The sequence below is a fragment of the Oreochromis niloticus genome, linkage group LG5, assembly GCF_001858045.2.
Source record: "Oreochromis niloticus isolate F11D_XX linkage group LG5, O_niloticus_UMD_NMBU, whole genome shotgun sequence".
NCBI classification, from domain to species: Eukaryota; Metazoa; Chordata; class Actinopteri; order Cichliformes; family Cichlidae; genus Oreochromis; species Oreochromis niloticus.
The window spans coordinates 35,495,645-35,519,446 of record NC_031970.2 but is presented as its reverse complement, the minus strand read 5'-3'; the positions used below and the strand labels follow the sequence as shown (position 1 = coordinate 35,519,446).

General features: G+C 41.3%; 1 protein-coding gene across 6 annotated transcripts in view; it reads left to right on the top strand.

Moving 5' to 3' along the window:
• The window catches only part of LOC100709248 (receptor-type tyrosine-protein phosphatase gamma), a 403,846-nt gene that overhangs the window by 207,013 nt on the left and 173,031 nt on the right, over positions 1-23,802 (top strand). For 5 of the 6 annotated variants that reach the window (XM_025907530.1, XM_025907528.1, XM_019358538.2 and 2 more), the window contains exons 3-4: positions 8,490-8,672; positions 20,088-20,236. In XM_025907530.1, coding sequence (XP_025763315.1) covers positions 8,490-8,672; positions 20,088-20,236 — 332 coding nt within the window. The remainder of the gene's footprint in view (positions 1-8,489; positions 8,673-20,087; positions 20,237-23,802) is intronic. The other variant, XM_025907531.1, reaches the window with a different exon arrangement.

Genomic DNA, 23,802 nt, shown 5'->3' with positions numbered 1-23,802 from the left:
AAAAGACAGTGAGTGTGACTTTTTCTGTTAGTCGTCTTTGTGTGTGTGTGTGTGTGTGTGTGCGTGTGTCAGTGGTGGAGGTTGAAGACTGCCGTCATCTGTTGAAGGAAAATTTTGTTTTCCAAATTCCTTCACGCTCAGTTGGACATTAAAATGGGATTAATGGTTAGCGGCATGCTGACTGACGGGGTCAGTCGGACATGGGATGTGGTGTGAAATTGCTTCTCTGTGGGCCTGTGACAAATAGCTGACAGGGTGGCCATTCCTTCTAAGAAAAAAAACTAACCTGAAAAGTATCTCCTTATTTAGTTTGTCTGACTATGCAATCCAAAAAGAAATGCATAGCATACCAGAGGAATTGAAAACTGGAGTATGCACACTTGAGGCAAATGGCCAGAGACCGACCACACATGGAGGACAGCAAAGACAACTCAGGTGTTTAAATTTGGGCCTGCACCTTCAGAATCAAGACATCGAGGATCATAACCATGTTTTATTATTTCAAAGGTGATCCACTTCCCCAAAAATGACAGACAGCACGATCAGCATCAGGATAAAACAAGGGTAAATATTGGCACAGTGGCCTTTCCCATGATGAAAGGAGTTGCATTAAGGATTTTAAAAGTGACACAGAGGTCACCAGATTTTGGCCTGACAGGTAATCCAACCGTAGTCTAAATTAGGGCTGGGCGATATGGCCTAAAATCCATATCGCGGTATAATTTGAAGCATGTACGGTAACGATATATATCACGATATATTCTTTTCTTCTGTATACCATATTTTCCGCACTATAAGGTGCACTTAAAATCCTTTACTGTTCTCGAAAATCGACAGTGCGCCTTATGTATGAATTCTGGTTGTGCTTACTGACCTCAAACCGTTTTTATGTGGTACACAGCGCTCAAAAATCTGTCAAAAATGTTTTAGTACGACTTTGGTAAGCTACGAAGCCGCACCGCCTCATGGATTGTTGGAGCATTACGGCTACTGTAGTCAGGAGCCTCGCGGAGTAATCTGGGTCCAAAACTCCGTCTCTGGTTCAGGTCCCAAAGTCAAGCAAACACTGCGGCATCACTGAGAGTCAAAAACTGTCTAAATTCTTTCATCTTTAATAAAATGATCAGCGTTGCTGCTTTACCAGGTGTAACAATTAAGTTTAACATCCAGGCATCCATGAAAACAGAATTTATTACATTTAACTGAGTTAGAAGTTAGCAGGAAGTTAGCTCGCTAGCTTCCACCTAAACATGATATAGCATGTTTGACTGAGAGATTTCTGAAAAATTCAAACGTACAGCTCTGCTATCACTTCCAACATAAATGAAGAAAGAAAACAAAACAGCAGTGACGTTTGTAGGGTTACTGCTGGTTACTGAAGCTGGAGGATGAACGCTAACTTTTTTCAACTCATTAAAAGTTAACGCGAGGGTTCACAATGGTTAGGGACAAATACAATCCCATGGCAGGATGCTGTAAATGGACCAAACTTCAGTCAGGAGAACATTTGAGATAATCCAACCACAATACAAGGTTAGTCATTAATATACTGCAACAACATGGGAATAGAGCAGATGCCAGAGAATTCCACATTAGTGAATCAATGGTACGGAAGTGGAGGAAGCGCAGTTTTTGGCTTACCTCATATTTCAAAACATGCTTCGTCTCTTTGCTATTACTGTCAGGCTGCATAATTTGCAGATGATATCGCTTGTAGCTGCTGCGATGCTTTCGACCAAAACGAGCGCAGCTTGATGACACCATCAACATGCGCTATCGCGATAGAGCGGTATAGTCAAAATCTCTACCGTTGGCCAAATTCATATAGTTTCTACCGTATACTGTTTATACCGCCCACCCCTAGTCTAAATTCAATGTTTTGGATTTGTCTTGGCTAACTAAAGCACAGTCAAAGGCATAATGGTACAGCTGGTTTTACCAGTATCATTACAACAGCCTTCCAGTACCATGAGAGAGGTTTGTGACAAAAACAGATTTGACTAAGTCATCTTAACACATGAAGTTTATCTCCTATAGCACCCTATATGTTTTTCCATGTCTGCACTCACTCTGATCAGCTCCTATCGACATGTTCAAGACTGCAGCAGAGAGCAGCCATGGGGGCAAATACACAGCAGCCGCACTGACAGTAGACAATGTCTGAGGAATCAATTCTATTGATGTTACCCATTTTCTTTTTAGTTAGTCAGCTGGAAGTCATCATGTTAGTCATTTTAGCTTTTTAAGAATGTGCAGTAGTACTTTATCCCCCCGCCGCTGCCCATCACACACACACACTCAAAAACAGCCAAGAATAGCCCCAGTGCCTCAGGGAAGAGTAACACATGCTCATCATTAAAGTCCATAAATAATTCCTGATCACATGTGGCAGATGCTGTTTCCTAAAGCTCTGATTGTTAGCCCTACAGGAGGTGTGTTGTTTTTTCTGATACTTCTGTCAAAACATAATTTAGATTTAGATTTCAGGGATATATTGCAAAGTTTTTGAGTTTTATTTTTAAATTAAGACATCAAAAGAAATGCAAAGGAAAACATATTTTTAGTGTTTAGATCTAATGACTCGTAGGGGGCCAGGGACTGGTGAGTGTCAGCACCAAGAATACATTGGGAAGATGGCCCCAACTGACAGCGTGCTCAGTGAATACCTCAGGCAGCAGAAACCCAAGAAAGAGGAGGGAGACGAGGAACCATCATGGAAGGACAGGCCCCTGCACGGTATGTACCACCGGCAGATAGAGGAGGTGGCTGATATCCAGAAATCCTACCAGTGGCTGGACAAAGCTGGACTGAAAGACAGCACAGAGGCACTAATCATGGCAGCACAGGAACAAGCTCTGAGTACAAGATCCATAGAGGCTGGGGTCTATCACACCAGGCAAGACCCCAGGTGCAGGCTGTGTAAAGATGCCCCTGAGACAATCCAGCACATAACAGCAGGGTGCAAGATGCTAGCAGGCAGGAGCGCCATAACCAAGTGGCCGGCATAGTGTACAGGAACATCTGTGCCGAGTATAACCTGGAAATTCCAAGGTCAAAATGGGAGACGCCCCCAAGGGTGGTGGAGAATGATCGAGCTAAGATCCTGTGGGACTTCCAGATATAGACGGGCAAAATGGTGGTGGCTAACCAACCAGACATAGTGGTGGTAGACAAACAGAAGAAGACGGCCGTAGTGATCAATGTAGCGGTTCCGAATGACAGCAATATCAGGAAGAAGGAACACGAGAAGCTGGAGAAATACCAAGGGCTCAGAGAAGAGCTCGAGAGGATGTGGAGGGTGAAGGTAACGGTGGTCCCCGTGGTAATCGGAGCACTAGGTGCGGTGACTCCCAAGCTAGGCGAGTGGCTCCAGCAGATCCCGGGAACAACATCGGAGATCTCTGTCCAGAAGAGCGCAGTCCTGGGAACAGCTAAGATACTGCGCAGGACCCTCAAGCTCCCAGGCCTCTGGTAGAGGACCCAAGCTTGAAGGATAAACTGCCCGCAGGGGCGTGCTGGGTGTTATATACATATATATATATACATATATATATATCTATATATATCTATATATAGATATATATATACACACATACACATGTGGTCAAACGAGGTAAAAAGAGTCTGTATAATATGAAATATTCATGCAATCATCAAGTCCAAAATGCAGTAAGAAGTAAAATGTACATACAGGGTCCCTACAAGATGCTCAACACTCTGTTGATTTACTATGTTATTGTTGTATAAATTTGCCCCACAAAAAGAAAAAGGAGAGGAGAAAGTATAGATACCATGATAGATATAATTCAGATATAAGTAAGTAAGTAAAATTTATTTATATAGCACTTTTCACAGATAAAAAAAAAATCACAAAGTCCTTTACAACAGAAGAAATGGAAATATAAAACAATGTAACAATAAATAAAACAACAATGTAAAACAATAAAAACAATGTAAGTATGTAAGAACAAAATAATCAAAAGCTTTTCTATATAAAAATGTCTTCAGCTGTTTTTTAAAATTAGCATAACTTCATAGTATTCTTCCAAAAGCAAGTTTCAAAAACTTCTTTTAAAACTGAATAACAGGTAAACATTGCTGTAGGTCTACATATAAACTATTCCACAGTTTTACTCCAAAAGTTAATCCTGGCAGCCTTTTCATCAAGCTTAATGCTGCTGTACATTAACACATTACAGCATTACTCGCTTTTTATTATGGGACACTGCAAAACAAAACAAAAAATCAGTCTGTATTCAACTGAAGTCAGTAGAAAATTCCACATCTTCCAGTTACAAGTAAGGATAAACTTGTGCAACTATTATCACATTTATTTTGGATCTTTGTCTCAGGATAAGTAAATCATAAATTACTGCTTGCGAAGTGATGAAGTGTAAATGTGCTGGATGTAGCTCAGAAAGTAGAGCAGGTAATCTGTGCTTTGATTGCTGGCTGATCCAGTCTGCATGCCAAAGTATCCTTATGGCAAGATGCCAAATCCTGATGTGTTCATCCAAGTGTGAATGTTGATAGGAAGCAAAAATGTTTGTGAGAATGATGATAAAGTAGGATAAAGGATTTATATAGAGCAGAAATTCACTATATAACAACCAGTCCATTTAAATGATTATTATTGAATAAAAATGATTTAACTTTTTAGCATTATTCATCTGTTAAGTGTTTTATTTGCTCATTATCTGGAGGATTTTGAGGTACATTATATACACGAGTGTTTGAGGTTTGAGGATTTCCCCATCAATGTCCAAAACATGAAAGTTTGTACACTCTTTTAATATTTCTCTGATGATGTTTTTTTCTTAGCGGTAAACAACTTTGTATTGTTCTATAGGCAATAATATCTGGTCCTGAAACAGCTGTGTCGCTAGCAATCACATGTACATTTGAATTTTTTCAGAAATTTCTCAGTCAGAACATGCTATATTATGTTGTGGTGGAAGCTAGCGAGCTAACTTCCTGCTAACGTCTAACTCCGTCAAATGTAATAAATCCTGTTTTCATGGATGCCTGGATGTTAAACTTCATTGTTACACCTGGTAAAGCAGCAACACTGATCATTTTATTAAAGATGAAAGAATTTAGACAGTTTATAACTCTCAGTGATGCCGCAATGTTCGTTTGACTTTGGGACCTGAAGCAGACGGAGTTTTGGACCTTACTTCGCCTAACCACGTCTAACCAAGTTGTTTTATGTTGTTTGTATAAACGAGAACAGGTAGTAAAAAACATTGTGTCATCACAAAACCTGGAATTCAAATGAGAAGGAAGATTTAGGGCAAATTAACTAACATCAGCACCAGCACACAGCAGTCATTTGATGTTAAAAAGCTGAATTTACTAAGTAAAGTAGTGTCATTTGGTGCCTTGCCTTATGCATATGTAAGTTTAAGGGTTTCACTTTCAGGAGAAGAATTAAATGAGCCACACAAATGTGAATTAAACCGTTTGCACTAAACTGCCACAGTGCCACAGACTGTCCAAAATCTAATGCTGAGAAAAAAATATGTCTAATGCTTTGTGGTGGTAGTGATAGCTGCTACTAAGGCTACGTTCACACTGCAGGCGAAAGCACATCAAATCCGACTTTTTTGACCCTGTGCGACCCATATCCGATCATGGTATGACAGTTTGAACAGCACAAATCCGATATTTTCAAATCCGATCTGGGTCACTTTCATATGTGGTACTGAATCCGATACATTTCTGATGTTTTAGAAAGCGACTGCTGTTTGAACGGTCATGTCGCATTAAATCCATCTTTTACGTCACTGACACAAGACAGACGCCAATTATCAGCGCCGGAGAAGATATCGCGAACGCTTCCTGGTCATCCAGTGTAGATGTCAGTGAAACTGTTGGGAAGACAACGTTGGAGAAACTTGAACATTTTATTTGTTCTGACTAATCTGCAGATTCTGACAGAAATCTGCAACTATCCTTTGAAGCACCGCTCCTCTCTAAAACAGCAATAAGGACAATTATTAGGCCATATGTAAATAACAAAATAAGTTTATAACTTAAAGCAAAATTGGGAAACGTAAAGTCTGAAACAAGTCTTTATATTACGGGCCATCAGTCAAACAATACTGTTTGGTGTGTGTCTAAACAGAGCGCGTTGTGCGCGACGTCGTCTTTTGCACATGCGGGCCGCTTTGAGCGTTCACACTAGAGCGCGTTTGATGTTGCATTTTATGGGTAGTGTGAACAAGCAGACAAAAAAATCGGATTTGATCAAAAAATCGGAATTGAGCATTAAGACCTGCAGTGTGAACGTAGCCTATGAGAGTTTATTTTTAGTAGAGGGAGATGTTATCAGAACAATCACATAATTGGCACTTTGTGTGGAAGGCTCAAAGCCTCAGCCTTCATTCAGTTCTCACACTGTGTTTAGAAGTGAGCCCCACCTTTTGTTCCTCAGTAACACCGGGATTTTCACTGTGACAGGAATGAATTGAAATGAGCTTCTTTTTCTCAAGCCACTTTTTTTTCTCAGCAGTGCGCACACACAGCGAGCAACCTCTGACAAATATTTAACTCCATTGTGCCATTTTTACCTGAGCTTACACTGGATTGTTTATTTAGTTAGTAGGCCTGCAACATTCTCTCTCTTCTGGATTTTTGAGCCACTAATTCGCACTGCTGTCGTCAGAGTTCAGGTGTACATTTAACACATTTTTGTGAAAAACTCTAAATATGTCAGCAGGGTGATACATGCAGTTATAATTAACATTTATATGATCTGTGCAACTTTGCTTATCATGTCGATGGTTTTCATGACTGGTGAGCTGTTACGTCGCAATGAATTATGGGACGGCATTTTCTCCTCTCCTTTCATAAAGGATGGTTAAGTGTATCCTATGCTAAAGGAAGCAATGATGCTCCTTTTCTTAATCTTTGGAGAATTTTCACAGCTCATATTACTGCCCCCACACAGATACTTCTGGCTGATGTCTCTCAGTTAGGAACCTTCCTAAACAAAGTGAACTATTGGGATCCACCCCAAGTCTTTAAGTAAACATTGAGATGCTAAGGCTGGGCACCATGATATTTCAGTCCTGGCCTTTGTAGTTATGGTGTGGTTGAAAAAGGGAGTCAGCAGTGCAGAACCAGATATAGAGGTCAATATCATATGTATTATTTCACAAAACAGAATCCGTGAGCATAACTGTCCTCCTAATAATGACATTTTGAAATCCCCTGTGTACCTCATGAACAAAAATGGTTTGTATTTCAGCAGCTTCCTCTGATTGGTGCTCAGGGTAGCTGACAGTGAGCATTGCCAAACTGTGGTATGTTTAATAGGGATTCACATGATTTAGCAGTGCTCCCTGTCAGCTGGTTTCAGAGCGGTCTGAAATGTCTCTTTGCTCTAATATACACTACCAGTCAGAAGTTTGGAAACACCGTCTCATTTAATGGTTTTTCTTTATTTTTACAACTTTCTACATTGTAGATACAAACTGAAGACATCAAATATATGAAGCCAGATATATGGAATTATGTGGCAAACAATAAATTGATAAATAACACCAAATATATTTTATATGTTAGATTCCTGAAAGTAGCTGCCCTTTGTTTTGTTGACAGTGTTGCAAACCCTCGGCACTTCTCTCAGTGAGCTTCATGATGCAGTCACCTGACATGCTTCACCTCACAGGTGTGCCTGTCAGGGTTCATTTGTGGAATTTCTTGCCTTCTTAATGGGGTTGGGGCCATCAGTTGTGTTGTGCAGCAGTCAGGTTGGTACACAGCTGACAGCCCTGTGTGACAACTGTTAGAATTCATATTATGGCAAGAACCAATCAGCTAAGTAAAGAGAAACAACAGTCCATCATTACTTTAAGAACTGAAGGTCAGTCAATCTGGAAAATTGCTAAAACTTTAAATGAGTCCCCAAGTGCAGTCACAAAAACTATCAAGCATGAGGACGCCCCAGGAAAGGAAGACCAAGAGTCCCCTCTGCTGCTGAGGATACATTCATCCAAGTCACCAGCCTCAGAAATCACAAGTTAACAGCAGCTCAGATTAGAGCCCAGATAGATGCCACACAGAGTTCCAGTAGCAGACACATCTCTACGTCAACTGTTCAGAGGAGACTGTGTGAATCAGGCCTTTATGGTCAAATAGCTGCTAAGAAACCACGACTAAGGAAAAGCAACTGGTGTCACTGTTGGAGATTTATTCAAAAGTGAAAGCACACTGAACCAGCATGGTTACCACAGCATCCTGCAGCCACATGCCATCCCATCATGTTTGCGTTTAGTTGGACCATCATTTAATTTTTAATAGGACAATGACCCCCAAATACACCTCCAACACCTTTAGTAAGAACCTACAATGTAAATCATCATGAAAATAAAGAAAAACCATTAAATTAGAGGGTGTGTTGAAAGTTTTGACTGGTAACGTATCTCATTCAAATTTTTTTCTTTCAAGTGATGAGACGCTGTTGCATTTCTTATCTTCCCCAGGAATGTATGGGCCAGATGAGGGCTGGGCATCTGCCTACCCAGAATGTAGAGAGAGAAACCAGTCACCAATCAATATTGTGGATAGGGATACCAAAGTATCCAGAGAATATCAGGAGTTGGCACTGGAGGGTTTTGACATAGAATCTTCAAATAAGACATCTATGAAGAACACTGGCAAAACAGGTAAATATAACACATGCTCTGTTTGTCCTTTTGTTAAAGGTTTTTTGTTTTGTTTTTGATTTCTGCTTCCCTTTGTAGCAATAATCCTTGTCTTTCACCACAACTTTTACGAGGAGAGATCATTTCTATACCATGGCATATCTTTTCTGGCATTGTACGGGCATGTATTCTCACGCTAACATTGACTTTAGCTGGGCAAGCTGAGAGGCCTGCAGCATTTTTCTGGTGGTTTGTGCATTCACATTGTGGATAAAACTCTGGGGTAACACTTTTTTTTTTTGCCTTTCCCGTTCGGTACTGTAGCAATCAGACTTATTGTCTGAAGGCCAAGAAAAATGCCCAATGGATTAATTTTTTTAGTGGATCATTATGGCTTTGCCATGGTCCACTTGATTGATCTTTATCATTATTTTTATTTTATTTATTTTTAACTTTTAAGGTATTATAAACGGAAAGGATATGACTGGGTGATAGGAAAGGGAAAGATGTAGACAAGAGAAGTTCCAGAAATGGAGAGGGGAAGAAAAACCGAGGTGAAGAGGGACGGAGAGAAAAGACAAAAAAATCTGCTGGAAGAAAAAAAAGAACACAAGCAGAAAGAGAACAACACAGTAGGGAAACCACAGCAACAACCTAGATAAGCATAAGTAACATTAACTAATAGACAGTGAATGTTAATGAGCAGCACGCAAGACCGACAATGCATGACATGCTTTGACGCAGCAGCCAAGGAAGCTACAGTATGTGTCTGTGCACACCTGTGTGAATCAGCGCGCTTATATTTAAAAGGTTTCTCTATACAACTATCTGAAAGTGGGTGTGGGGAGCCATAGCCCTGCCCCCCAGGACATGAAGCAGGCATGGAGGAGATCCAGGTCCCAGACATCTTTAGGCCCCCCAAAGCACGGAGGGACCCTCGGAGGGACAGCCACGCCACCCACCTAGAAAGAGCTGAGGAGAGCCCCAGACAAGGGGTCACCCAGCAGCCACGTTGCAGAAGCTAAAGGGGGCTGTGACGATGTGCCTGCAGGCTCTGCCGGCAGCTGGCTGTGTCAGAGTGGACCTAGCCCTGAGCCCAGAGACCAGACAATGGCAGGGAGTGTGGTGGGGGGGACCTGAGATGTTCCCAGAGAGGTGGAGTCTAAGACCCAACCTGACACATAGACACAGATAAACAGGCACACACAGACACAAGCATACATTTCCGCTCTCATGCACACATATACATATACTCAGCACTCACCCAACGTGGAGACACACAGAAATGAACACTGTACACACACTCACACTCCCCAAACATACTCTATACCCCCAGGTCCAGGTACCATCACCCTAGACGGGAAATCCGCCCCCAGACCCAGGAGATGTTGCCCTTTGCCCTGGGTTCGAGGCAAGCAGACCGCCTCCAGTTGTGCAGCAGCAGGGAGGCCCAACATCCCAGACCCAGACTAGACGGCTAACTCCTCCTCCCGAACAGAGCGAACAGAGAACGGGCGTGTGAAGACCCCATACCTCTCTCTGCCCACTCATATGTGGTGTTGCTGTGTGCTTTTCTGAAGTGCACTTAAAACACGGGAGGGCGTGGTGCTGCTGCCAGAGAGCAGCAGGCGTTAGCACGGCCCCTCCTGAGAACCCTCAATGTCTACATGCATTGAAAAGTGAGAGGTGGGCACTGGCGCCAGAGGTGAGGTTGAATACACAGTCCTCTGGACGCCGTGTACCATGCGAATAAGGTGCAAGTACCCTGTACTTACATGCATTTTCCCATAATCACTAAACATGGCGGGGTGGATCACATCTTTGGAAAGCTGAGTTCAGTTTCTCTTGCCACAGCCCACCTAAGGTTCCCCGCTTCCTAGAGGGTCCCTTCGTCGTTGCCAGGGTCAGCCTGTGTTTTTGTTTTCTGTTACTGTTGTTTTGTTTTTGGACTCTCAGGCTCCTGGTTGTTTTTGATTTGGACTCTGTCCCTCCATCCTGGGCCTCCACCCATTCTGGTCTGGTGAACTGTTTTTGTCTTGGGGCCACCAGGAGCTGACCCATGGTGGTGGATGTGGGGTGGGTGTTTATTGTGACGCATGGTTCTGTTTCCTGTGCTTTCCCTGTGTTCCATGTTTGTCAGTTGTTACTCTTGTCTCTGTGCTCCATGTTCCTTTTGTCTCCGCTGTCAGCCATGTCTCATTGTTTCAGGATCTCACCACACTTTATTTCCCCACTCAACCAGTTTATGTTTTTGTTTTTTCCCCTTTGAGCATCTAACGCAGCGTCCCACATTAGCTACACACACATACCTATGCGCACACTAAGGTTTGTCAGGTGGAGTGTGCATGGAGCTGGCTCCAGAGAGAAGAGGTCAAAGACATTTAACCATCTTAGACTCAACAGAGTCAAAGGTTAATAAAAGCTATAACCATACAATATGTAATAGCATATATGAAATAAATATCATATAAAAAATAAGACTAAATATATAGTTACTCATTCCTTTTTTGCTATGCCTGAGGTGTCGTTTGTGCAACTACTTAAAAACATTTTTCTTTAGAACTATCAGGTGTCACAATAAGGTGCTGCACAAATTATTTATGCCAGTCTTTAATGTTATGGTCTATTCACAGGGACACATCACAGGCCTGAGACCCACAGACTTCACAACAGAAGTTTTATCACTTTGCCTGTTTTCTCATGTTTCCTGTTTTACTTTGACAGTCTCACATCCTGTGTTCAGTGTTTTCCATTTTGCTTCCTCCCTGTCCCTTGTGTGTGTGTGATTACTCCCATCTGTGTTCCCCTCCTGTGTCTCAATCCCTCATTATCCTTTGTGTATTTAAGCATCGTCCCTCATGTTGCTGTGTTTTCTCCATGCTCCTGGTTTCCCTCGTCACTCCCTGTTACAAGTTTTAGTTTTTTGTTTTACTTTTCAGTTTCAAGTTGTGTGAATGCCATTCACACTATTGTGATCCCGTTTCTCTTTATTGTGTGAATGGCGTGAGGCATGCTAATGCCAGCTATATCTTTTGGTGCTCTTAACTTTTATACTTTTTGTAATATTAAGCTTTTAATGCCATCATTTGGCCCATTTTGATCATTGGGACCACATTATCAGTGTGATCACCAGTTTAGCTTGCCGGGCTGAACCATGTTTTAGCTCAGTGAGATGAGCAGCCGTTCTCAGAGTGGGTGGCCCGGGTTCAAATCCCGCTTATGGCAACATTTTTTTCTGTTAACAGTTCAACTTTTTTTAAACTCTTTTCAACACAAATTTCAGCTTCTTCACCCCTTTTCAGCTGACAGTTCACTTTTTTCTCTTATCATATCTCTATTCAGGATGGGAGCCTGTTTGGTTTAGTGAGATGGGCACCTGCCCTGAGAGCGGGAGGTCTGGGATTGAATCCCACCCATGATGGGGGTTTTTTTTTCATACTGTTCTGCTTCTTCACCTCTTTGAAGCAGAAATTTCAGCTTCTTCACCTTTTTTCCTCAGAAAGTTCAACAAGTTCACCTCTTTTAAGCAGAAATTTAAGCTTTTTCCACCTCTTTTCAGCACAAATCTCAGCCTCTTCCGCTCTTTTCAGCAGAATTTTCAGTTTCTTCACCTCTTTTCAGCACAAATTTCTGTTTCATCATCTCTTTTCGGCAGAAAGTTCAAAAAGTTCACTTCTTTTCAATTATTTGAGAACCAGTTTGGCTCAGTGAGATAAGTAACTGCCTTGAAACCAGAAGGCCCATGTTCGAACCTTACTCATGGTGACATTTCTTTTCAGCAGACAGTTCAACTTTTTCACCTCTTTTCAGTACAAATTTCAGCTTCTTCACCCCTTTTCAGTAGAAATTTCGCTTTTCATCTCTTTTCGGCAAAAATGTCTGCTTCTTCACCTGTTTTCAGCAGAATTTTCAGTTTCACATAGTTTTCAGCACATAGTTTTACTTCTTCAGCTATTTTCTGCAGATTCCACTACACGGCATTCACACTGCATTTTCGCACCCACTTTGCTGCTTAACTACTCTCTCAGTTTTCATCCAATTTTCGCCATTCAATTTTTTATTTTTATTTCTTTCCTTTTTATTTATGCAAGTTTCAAAAAATTTCTTTACACAGAAACAGCGGGACAGAGGAACACAGACAATAAAGACAACAAAATGAAAATCAAAACCAAAAACAGGACAACAACAACAACAACAAAAAAAGACCCAACAACAGGATACACGGCCAGCACTTATTAAGAACAGCGGAGAAGGAAAAAGCAAATGGTATACAGACAACTCATAATCCAGTGAGTCCAATCCACACTGAAGATCGAATCCAGAGATCCAACGCTAGGAGGAGCCGATTCATAACAGTTATGGGCAACAGCTCAGAATAATAATAGTTAAAACAACGTAGTCAGGACCCAGGGTGTGGACTTTCTTAATCTGATCTATAAAGGGACTCCATATCTTCCTGAACTTCTCCATGGAGTCAGATGTAGAAAACCGAATTTCTTCCAAGTATAAACAGGAGACCATCTCCTGGAGCCACCTCTTGAAGGAGGGAGGGGAGGCCAATTTCCACTCCTTTAGAATTAGACGTTTGGCAATAACCATACCAAACATGAGGGCCTGTTGCACAGCAAAGGGAAGTGCCAAGGAGTTGCTGGAGCAGCCCAGGATCACCATAAGACAGTCAGGATACAGTTGCCTATTATAAACAATGCTATAGAAACCAAAAATACTAGTCCAAAAGGCTGTAAGCTTAGAACAGGACCAAAAGAGGTGGCCAAGAGTTCCGTCCACAAGTTTGCATTCATCACATTTGGGGGAAACGTTAGGAAAAATCTTGTTCAATTTGGTTTTGGAATAGTGCAGCCTATGGACTACTTTAAACTGAATTAATTGAAGCTGGGCGTTAACAGAGCATAGTTTTATCCGGCTTAACACTTTTGCCCATAAATGGTCAGAGATAACCAAACCAGTGTCCCTCGTCCAAGCCTCTTTAATATGGCGAGAGGGGGCTGCTGAAGAAAAAAGATTAACAAGCTGAAAGATAAAGTGCTTTGAGGTGGGAGGTTCGTTCACTATATTGTAAAAGACATGCTGTATGGGGATAGTATCTAAATTTGAGAATGCTTGCTTGACATAATTCCTAATTTGTAAGCACCGAAAAAAATGACTTGTAGAGAGGTTGTACTTGGTCTGAAGCTGAGCAAAAGAGGCAAAATGATTGTCAATATAAAGATCCTTGATAGCAGTTAACCCTTTAATTGGCCATTATTTGAAAGCAGCATCCATTGTACGGGGCCTAAAACTAAGATTTTGGCAGATCGGGACAAAAGTTGACATTTCCGGGAAGTTCAGGATTCTCTTGATTTGATTCAATATTTTTAAAGAGTTGCAAAGAATAAAGTTATCACATAATGGTGTACTTTTAATAGCCGGTTTTGAAAATAAGATGGCTGGTAAGGATGCTCCAGTGTGCTCAATAGCGGTGCTAAGCTCCATTTCGAGCCATTTAGGGCTGGGCCTGCATTTCACAGCATCACCAACTATAGGCTGATTCCAGAAAACCCAGGCTCTGGCGTTACAGGCCCAGTAATAATGTTTAAAAACTGGAAGGCCCAGACCTCCCTTGTCCGTGGGCTTTTGCAAGTGAGTCTTTGAGATGCGGGGGGGCTTGTAGGCCCAAACAAAAGGCATGATAATGGCATCCAGCACTTTGAAAAAGGAAGACCTGAGAAAAACCGGAACATTCTGGAATAGGTACGTGAATTTAGGGACCACAACCATCTTAATTATATTGATACGGCCAATCATTGAAAGTGGGAGAAGTTTCCATTTATCTATCATACACTTGAGCTCATCAATTAGAACCAAATAATTAAGTCTGAAGAGGAATTTTGCATTCCTAGGGATGTTAATTCCCAGGTATGAAAAATAATCATGGGAGACCTTAAAGGGCAAACTAGAGAGGAAATCAGGGCCCAGACCGGACGACAGCGGCATAAGAACAGACTTCTTCCAATTTATGGTGAACCCTGATAGGTGGCCAAAGCTGTCAGTCGGTTTAAGAAGTGGTGGAAGGGAGATCTTTAAGTCTGAAAGAGCCAATATGATATTATCGGCATAAAGACCGATGGTGTACTCTGATGTGCCACAATTTATACCAGAGATATGGGAGTCAGCTCTGATGGCAATGGCCAATGGCTCAAGAGCTAAAGCAAAAAGCATTGGAGAGAGGCAACAACCCTGCCCGGTCCCACGGTGTAAGAGGAACGGGAACGACCTCTCATGGTTGGTAAGGACCGAGGAACGAGGACAAGCGTAAAGCAACTTAACCATATTCAAAAATTTCGACCCAAATCCGAATTTGTCAAGAGTAGCAAACAAATAACTCCATTCCACCTGGTCAAAAGCCTGCTGGGCATCAAGTGAAATCACAGCAGAATTGGGCAGTGTTGTTGAGTACATTGCATTTAACACACATCTAGTATTTGAGAAAGAAAATCTATTGGGGATAAAACCCGATTGATCAGGATGGATTAAAGAGCCTATATGCTTATTTAACTGGTTGGTTAGGACTTCAGCAATAATTTTTTGGTCTGAGTTGAGAAGACTTAGGCGACGATAAGATGAAACATTAGTTTCGTCTCTGTCTTTTTTCAGGAGGACACATATATGGGCATCGTAGAAAGAGTGAGGGAATGTGCCGTTTGACACTTGGCAATTTACCATCCGAAATAAAAGGGGAGCAATAACGTCAATATGTGTCTTATAAAGCTCTATCCCAAAACCGTCTGGACCACATGCTTTACCGTTAGGAAAGGAGCAGATTGCATTTCTAATTTCCTCCAGCGTAAAGTCTGCATCGAGTGAGCCCCGTGCAGCCTCAGAAAGAGTTGGGATGCCTAAAGCATTAAGAAAATTAGTGATATCGGTAACTGTGGCCGTGATACTAGATGTGTATAACTGATTGTAAAAACTACGAAATCTGTCATTTATCTGTTTGTGATCAGACAGCAACTGGCCAGTTGAAGAGAGAATTCTGTGTATCGCCCTGTCAGCTTGAATGCCTTTCAGCTGTCTGGAAAGCACCTTGTCAGCCTTTTCACCAAGCTCCAAATGCTTCTGTTTTAATCTACAAATACAATTCATGACCTGCTCCCCCAACATATGGTTGTAGTCATATTTCAGTTTCAGAATGGTATTGAGTGTGTCAACAGCCCCGGTATCGCGATACTCCTCCAACACAGCTAGTTCTGCCTCAATATTAGTATGCAGCCTGAGTTTATCCCTTTTATGAGAAGCTTGATAAGCAATGATATGTCCTCTAATAACAACTTTGAAGGACTCCCACAAAACTGAGTCTGAAACTGCACCGTTATCATTGAATTGTAAAAATACTCTAATTTTAGTAGAGAAGTAATCCGTTAAAGAGTCATTTACATATAAAGAGGGTTTGAATTTCCAATTGTATTGGGGTGTGTAGAGATTAAAGTCAATTACCGTTGAGAGAGGTGCGTGGTCCGAAACTAAAATACTGTGATAAGTGGAACTAATCACTTTCGAAATAAGCCTGGAATCAATAAGAAAATAGTCAATTCTACTGAAACTGCCATGGACAGGGGAGAAAAATGAGTATTGCTTTTCTAACGGATGCTGGTGCCTCCAAATGTCAACCAAGTCCAAAGATTTAGTAAGAGTATTGAGTACAGAAACAGCTTTCAAAGTTGGGGGCACGGACGCAGAGGACCTATCCAACAATGGATCGAAATAACAATTAAAATCACCACCGATAATGATATTATGGTCATTGTATTGTGAGACGAGATTGAATATTTTACTAAAAAAGTCAGGATTGTCAAAATTAGGAGCATAGATGTTCAACAGGACTACGGGGATGGAGTTGACCGTGCCTGTAACAAGTATGAACCTCCCACCTGGATCACATATCTGAGTTTTGAATATAAAAGGAATAGTTCTGCGAACAAGAATGACAACCCCTCTCGCCCTGGAAGAGAAGGTGGACTGGTGCACCTGTGACACCCACACCGATCTCAATCGCCTCTGCTATGAAGGATGAATATGGGTCCCCTGTAAAAAAATTATATCAGAAGACAGAGATTTTAAATGAGAAAATACTTTACCACGTTTAAGAGCTTTGCCCATAATCCGACAATTCCAGGTCGTAAAATTGATGTGGCTCATCCCCAGTTTAAGTGAGTGGATGGCATAAGACTATGTGGAAGGACAAAATGAAAGCTTTGACATTTGACAAATAAATAACTGGCACTTACATCAAAAAACGAAAACGACACATAATTAGAAACATGTAGACCCCCCCACAAACCGCAGAAAGAAGAAAGCGGAACACCCCCAGTATCCAACAGGGAGGCAGCCGGGAACCTAATACTTCAAAATACCATAGAACCCCGTGCGCCCCACATATAATCTATTTAACAAACATAAAAACAAAATTGTGCACAAAGTACGAAAGATCCAACCCAGATATCTAAATGGACATAAAACTTTTGTGCAACAAAACTACAAATATGCAGAAATGAAACGGAGCATACAGAAACGTGTGCATATTCCCAGTATCACAACGTAACATAAATATTGTAGAAGCAAAACCCAATAGGCAAAATAGGCACTGTACACCATTTCAGTGCGGGAATGCCATGTACTCACAGTATATAAATCACAGTATGCGCACCAACAAACCTTTATATTGCCCATTAATCAACTGAGGACAAAGATGTTGGATCAAAACATTCAACATAGCTGGGTAGAGAACATTACTACAGAAAATGCACAAATATGTAAATATGTCATGAAATAAGTAAGTCTCTTATGAATTATTATTCATTTGCAGAGCCTAAGGAGTTAGCAAACCGTGCAGCTTCCTCCGGCAACATAAAGGTCTTCGATGTGTTGTTATATTCGACTTGGAGCATTGTGGGGAAGTGAAGAGAGCACTTAGCACGGGCGTCGGTCAGCCGCTTCCTCACGCCAGCAAAGGCCTGTCGCTGCGCCGAAACCTCCGCGGTGTAGTCAGGGAAAATGGAAACTCTGTCCACACAGTACAGCAAAGGAGCCTTTTGCCTGCTGAGTTGTAATATGTCAAACACATCCCGGTCGTTGTGGACTTTAGCGATGATGACACGTGGCCGTTTAGTGGGCTGTGGCTTCGGTCTCAGGCTGCGGTGGGCTCGGTCTATTTTTATCGGCCTGCTGAAGTTCTCCTGACCCAAAAGCTCTGGAAGTAGCTTAGCAATGAAGTCGGTGGGGCTGCCTTTCTCATCCCCTTCTTTAACTCCCGCAGTCCTCACGTTGAGTCTGCGAGAGTGCCCCTCCAGAACGTTGACTTTAGCTTTGAGGAGAGTGTTGGCCACCTGCAGCTCTTTGCACGATGCTTCAAGCGTTGCTAATCGGCTATCGTTAGCAGACATAGCTTCATCAACGTCTTCGAACCGGCGCTCAGATTCATGATAGAAGTTAGCATTGCATCAATTACATCGAGACGGCCCTGAACCGACTTCTTTAGCCCTTCCATAAGCGAGGTTATTTTGGAAAGCTCAGCTCCATGGTTAGCAATAGCCACTAATATAGCATCATTACCGGCCACCGACTGGCTCGCCTTGGACGTATCCCTCTGCCTCTCATCTTTCTTCGGCATGATGACATAAGATCGCTTCTGGCAGTCGCCGAACCAGTTTTTAAAACTACCCAGCTTGCAATGAACTTAAAGTGCAACTTTATGAGTGAGATGGCACGGAGAGCACAGAAAACACGTCTACTCCAAAGCTGCACACGAGCGCCCCCCCCCTTCACCATTCAAACTTTAAACTGTTCTCCTCTTTCTGCTAATCCCTGCTTTATCTTTTGGTGCTCATAACTTTTATTCTTTTAGAGATATTAAGCTTTTTATGCCATTTTTTGGCCCATTTTGCTGAATGGAGCACATGACAAGTGTGATCACCAGTTTAGCTTGCGGGGCTGTGCTGTTTTTTAGCTCAGTGAGATGAGCAGCCGTTCTCAGAGCAGGAGGCCCAGGTTCGAATACCGCTTATGGCAACATTTTTTTCAGTAAACAGTTCAACTCTTTTAAATCTTTTCAACACAAATTTCAGCTTCTTCACCCCTTTTCAGCAGAATTTTCCGTTTTTTCACCTCTTTTCAGCACAAATTCCAGATTCTTCAGCTGTTTTCAGCAGAAACTTCAGCTTCTTTACCCCTTTTCATCAGAAATTCTGCTGGTTTACTTCTTTTCAGCAGAATATTTAGGCTCTTGGCCTGTTTTCAGCTGAATTTTCAGTTTCTTCATCTCTTTTTAGCAGAAAGTTCAACAGGCTCACCTGTTTTCAGCAGAAAGTTCAACAAGTTCACCTGTTTCAGCACAAATCTCAGCCTCTTCTGCTCTTTTCAGCAAAATTTTCAGTTTCTTCAAATCTTTTCAGCACAATTTTCAGTTTCTTCATTTCTTTTTTGCTCAACATCCAGCTTTTTCACCTCTTTTCAGGACAAATTTCAGTTTCTTCACCTCTTTTCAGCACAATTCAGCTTCTTCTGCACAGTGCACATTTTTTCTCTCTTTATATCTTTGTTTGGGACCAGAACTGGTTTGGCTCATTGTGATGAGCAGCCGCCGTGAGACCTGGTGGCGAAGGTTTGAATCCTATCTGTGGCGGTTGCCGCACATCTTCCCTGCTTACATGCACTCTGCTTTCTTGACACTCTGCAGTGTACCCTTTCAAATACAGCCATCTTCAGGAAGCACTTAAGCTTCTACACCTCAATCCTGCTTCTTCAGCTGTTTTCAACAGATTCCACTACACGGCATTCATACTGCATTTTCGCAGGAAATGCAACTTTTTCTAGTTTAAGTTTGTTTTTTGTGAGTTTATAATAAAGCTGCCCCCCTACGTTTGCCCTTTGGTGTTTCGAGACCTGCATTTGGGTTTAGCCTCGTCCTGCCTGCATCACAGCACTAACACTGACACATTTTGTGAATATGAAAATAAGTGTTCATTCTCTCTATATCTCAGCAATTTGTGATAGAATAACAAAGGACCCTGCAAGGGAAATTATAAGCAACTGGAAAACAATTCTACTGGCAAATTAGCCCCTCATGTTAGAATATGCTTTTTAAGCTGATGGAAACTGACAGAAATGGTCTTTAGTGAGGATGTATTTCTCAGAGAAAATCTGAAGAAGAAACAGACCTATCTTTAGCATGTCTTAAATACATTTTAATTTATGCATTTAAAGCTGTTTCATGCTGTGCACGTTCCCACATTCTGATGGTGTTTCAAGGAACCTTTGAAATTGTCTTCATGTCATCAACAGATGTCACTTCTTTGTTTCTGTGTCTGTTTCTAGAAGAGAAATTATCTGGCTTCTTTTCAGTTAATCACAGTTTCCTCTGCTCTTCTGTATTTCTTCCAGTCGCCATCATGTTGAAAGATCATTACTTTGTTCGGGGAGCAGGTCTACCAGGGAGGTTTAAGGCAGAAAAAGTAGAGTTTCATTGGGGCACAAGCAATGGATCCGAGGGCTCTGAACACAGTATCAATGGCCGACATTATCCTGTGGAGGTAAGCTCAATTTTCTAAGGAAATGAATACAATATAATTTTCAGATATAATTTAAAAGGTTTGGAGAATGTTTAATTTTTTTTTACTACATTTCTATTTCAGCTTTTTTCAGCACAACCCTACATGTTTGACTTGACTTTTTTTTCATTTCAACATATTGTATTGACAAAATTGACCTTCAATTACATAAAAAAAACATAAAATCCATGCAGGCAAAATTATTATTTTTATCTGGAAAACATAAAGACATTTAAGGAATCATTTTCCTAACTTGAAATGCAAATATAAATTATAAAAACATATATATGAATTTTGCAGACAACATAAAAAATGCATGCAATGCCTGAGGTGTCTTTTATGTAACTGTTTAAAACCTTTTTTTATTTAGAACTATCAGGTGTCACAATAAGGTGCTGCACAAATTATTTGTACCAGTCCAAAGTGTTATGGTCTATTCACCACAGGCCTGAGACCCACAGGCTTCACAACAGGAGCTGTATCACTTTGGCTGTTTTCGATGCAGAGACAACATTTACATTTCAGTGTCCCTGTGTTGGCTTTTTGGCCAGCATCTGTGTCATTTAACAGTCACCTTATTGTTTTGACACAGAAAACAAAAAACAAGCAAAAAATACTACACTACAAACCAACTATACACTCCAAATAAGCTAATGTCACAAATTTCACATCTCAGAACTCGCTTTCTTGTCGCTGTCACTATCCACGTTTCCTAAGCAAGCCAATGCCAAATGTTACCATATAATGTTTGTTTTTGGTTGGCATTTTTCTGTCTATCCAGAGGTTTCTGTAAGAACGTACGTAGGCTGCCATGACAGACCAGACACAATCCGGTTTTATACTTCCGGTTACACAAAGCGAGAGCCAGCGTTCACTCGTTGCTAACAAAAAAATCAGTTACTTTGTGATGTAATTGGCGGCTTTACCTGTTTGAGGATGAGCTCAATTGATCAACTTTACTGTTGCAGTGAGGTCCTGCTGATGGCCTGGCATTATAACACTTTTAATGTGTCCTTGAGGAGGAAAAGTGGTTTCGTTGGTGCTTTGCTAACACTGTCAATAAAGTCTTGATGTGTAAGGTGTAGAGATGGACCGATCCGATATTACGTATCGGTATCGGTCCAATACTGGCGTAAATTACTGGATCGGATATCGGAGAGAAATAAAAAATGTAATCCGATCCATTAAATATAAAAAAAAAACCACCTCACAAAACTTGCGACACGGCGTAACTCGGCTCATAACCGTAGCACGTCGGAGCAGTATGCTCACGTGATAGAGCGACTGTGTGTATTTGTAGCCTCGCTACCAAACCGGCATTTCATCTCCGAGGAAGTTATCCCAGAGAGAAGTAAAGCAAGTGTGTAAGTTCATCTCTGAATGTTTGTAAAGCATACCCATGTTAAGCTTAACAACTGATATATGGAGCGACTGCCTCTCTCTCCCTCCCTCTCCTGCTGCTACTTCAATCATGAAACTGCTTAATGATCAGCTGATCGGCTTTTCTGTTGCGAGTCTCTCTTCTTTGTTTTTGGCCCACTTTGCACCAGAAAGAGGAAACCAGCGGCTGAACAACAGCAGCACGTTTAAGCTTGATAAGCTGGCGTTAGAATGTATTTAATATTACTTTCTACACCAGGATCCTTTTCTACGTAGCTGACGGCTGGTAACTGTGCAGGGGCGGATCTAGCAAAGTTTAGCCAGGGGGGCCGATAGGGCATTAACAGGGAAAAGGGAGCACAAAGACATACTTTTCTTTCTTATTCTCATTTCATGATTTCATTGATCGTGGCTCAAGAGTTGGGAGGTCGCCTTGTAATCGGAAGGTTGCAGGTTCGAGCCCCGGCTCGGACAGTCTCGTTCGTTGTGTCCTTGGGCAAGACACTTCACCCGTTGCCTACTGGTGGTGGTCAGAGGGCCCGGTGGCGCCAGTGTCCGGCAGTCTCGCCTCTGTCAGTGTGCCCCAGGGTGACTATGGCTACAACGTAGCTTTCCATCACCAGTGTGTGTGAATGGGTGGATGACTGGATATGTAAAGCGCTTTGGGGTCCTTTGGGACTAGAAAAGCGCTGTATAAATACAGGCCATTTACAATTTAAAATGTCTAGCTTTTAATAAATAATTATCTGAATCTTACACCCAAAGTTTTAATCTGATGTAAAATGTATAGAAGTCCATTACTGTATATAGTAACTATTAAGTCTAATATACCCTAGTAAGCTATAGTACTTTTTCCTTTGGGAAAGTACCATCTGTGAATTCTGCAATTCTGTTGAAGAAAGATGTTGAATCTATTTAATTATTCTTGAAAATTGAGTTAATTCTGTGCTTTTTTTTTCCACACTGCATCAAATTAAAGTTGATTATGTCGATTAAGCATCATGAGGTGGAGGGTGGGGGGTGGTTCCCTATTTTTTTTTTTGCTGGGAGTTTGCAACCCTGTTAGTTAGGTTGCTTAATATTTCTGCTAAGTACTCTTTAAAATACCAGAATAGGGAGGATGGTGTAGGTTTACGTTTATGAGATTGATCAGTATTGCTGAACTATGAAATATTTTGGGTGCAGTGTATTTTTTACATACAGGTATAACAGAATAGCTTTAGTGTTGTTGTTTATTTAAACTTGAGTATGAACTTATACAAAATGCAGCAAGATATTAAAAAACAGTTTTATTGATTAAAAAACACACTATATCGGATTCATATCGGTATCGGCAGATATCTAAATTTATGATATCCGTATCGGTATCGGACATAAAAAAGTGGTATCGTGCCATCTCTAGTAAGGTGATGTGGTGTGTTAGGGAGAGTTTGTGTCACTGCAGTCCAGGAGTTCCTTTGTACAGCTGCTCTGTCCTGTGACGTCTGAAGTTTACCTGTCTTAGATGTTTGGGTTCAAGCGTCTTTGCTATCCCTGCATTCCACCTGTGCTGCTCGTCTGTACATGCAGGCCCCAGCTTTACACTGATCACAGCATTCTGCACCTGCAACAAACATTAATAGTATTTTCCCACTGTCAACACTCAAGATTTAACATAATGAGGAAATTTACACTAACAAAAGTACTGCTGTGTTTGTTTATATCAGTGGTGGACGAAGGGCCAGTGTCCTGCATGTTTTAGATATAACCCTGGGTAAACACATCTGAATCATATATAAACCACTGAAATAAAAATACTGGTAAGGTCACCCATATTTTCCATTTGATATTGATAGTCAGTTGCTTTTTGATGCAGAAATATACATTCACATTCTGTAATTTTTTTTCAAATTACTATATTCTGTATATACAACCCAGCGTCACACTTTCTTATAACTATGGTGTAAATTTGCCCTTAATGTACCGTCTTTTATTTTTTTATATTATTTTTATCTTTTTGTGACTGTACAGCATACAGCCCACACAAAGCTTTAACAACAAGTGGCTTCCACATGTTAACAGTAAACAGTGCTCCACGTAGCACTTACTCCCCAGCCACAGCCTTTAAGCAGTCCAGTATTTCTGTTTTAGTCATTTAAATATTTTGATATCCAGATAAGTAATATACG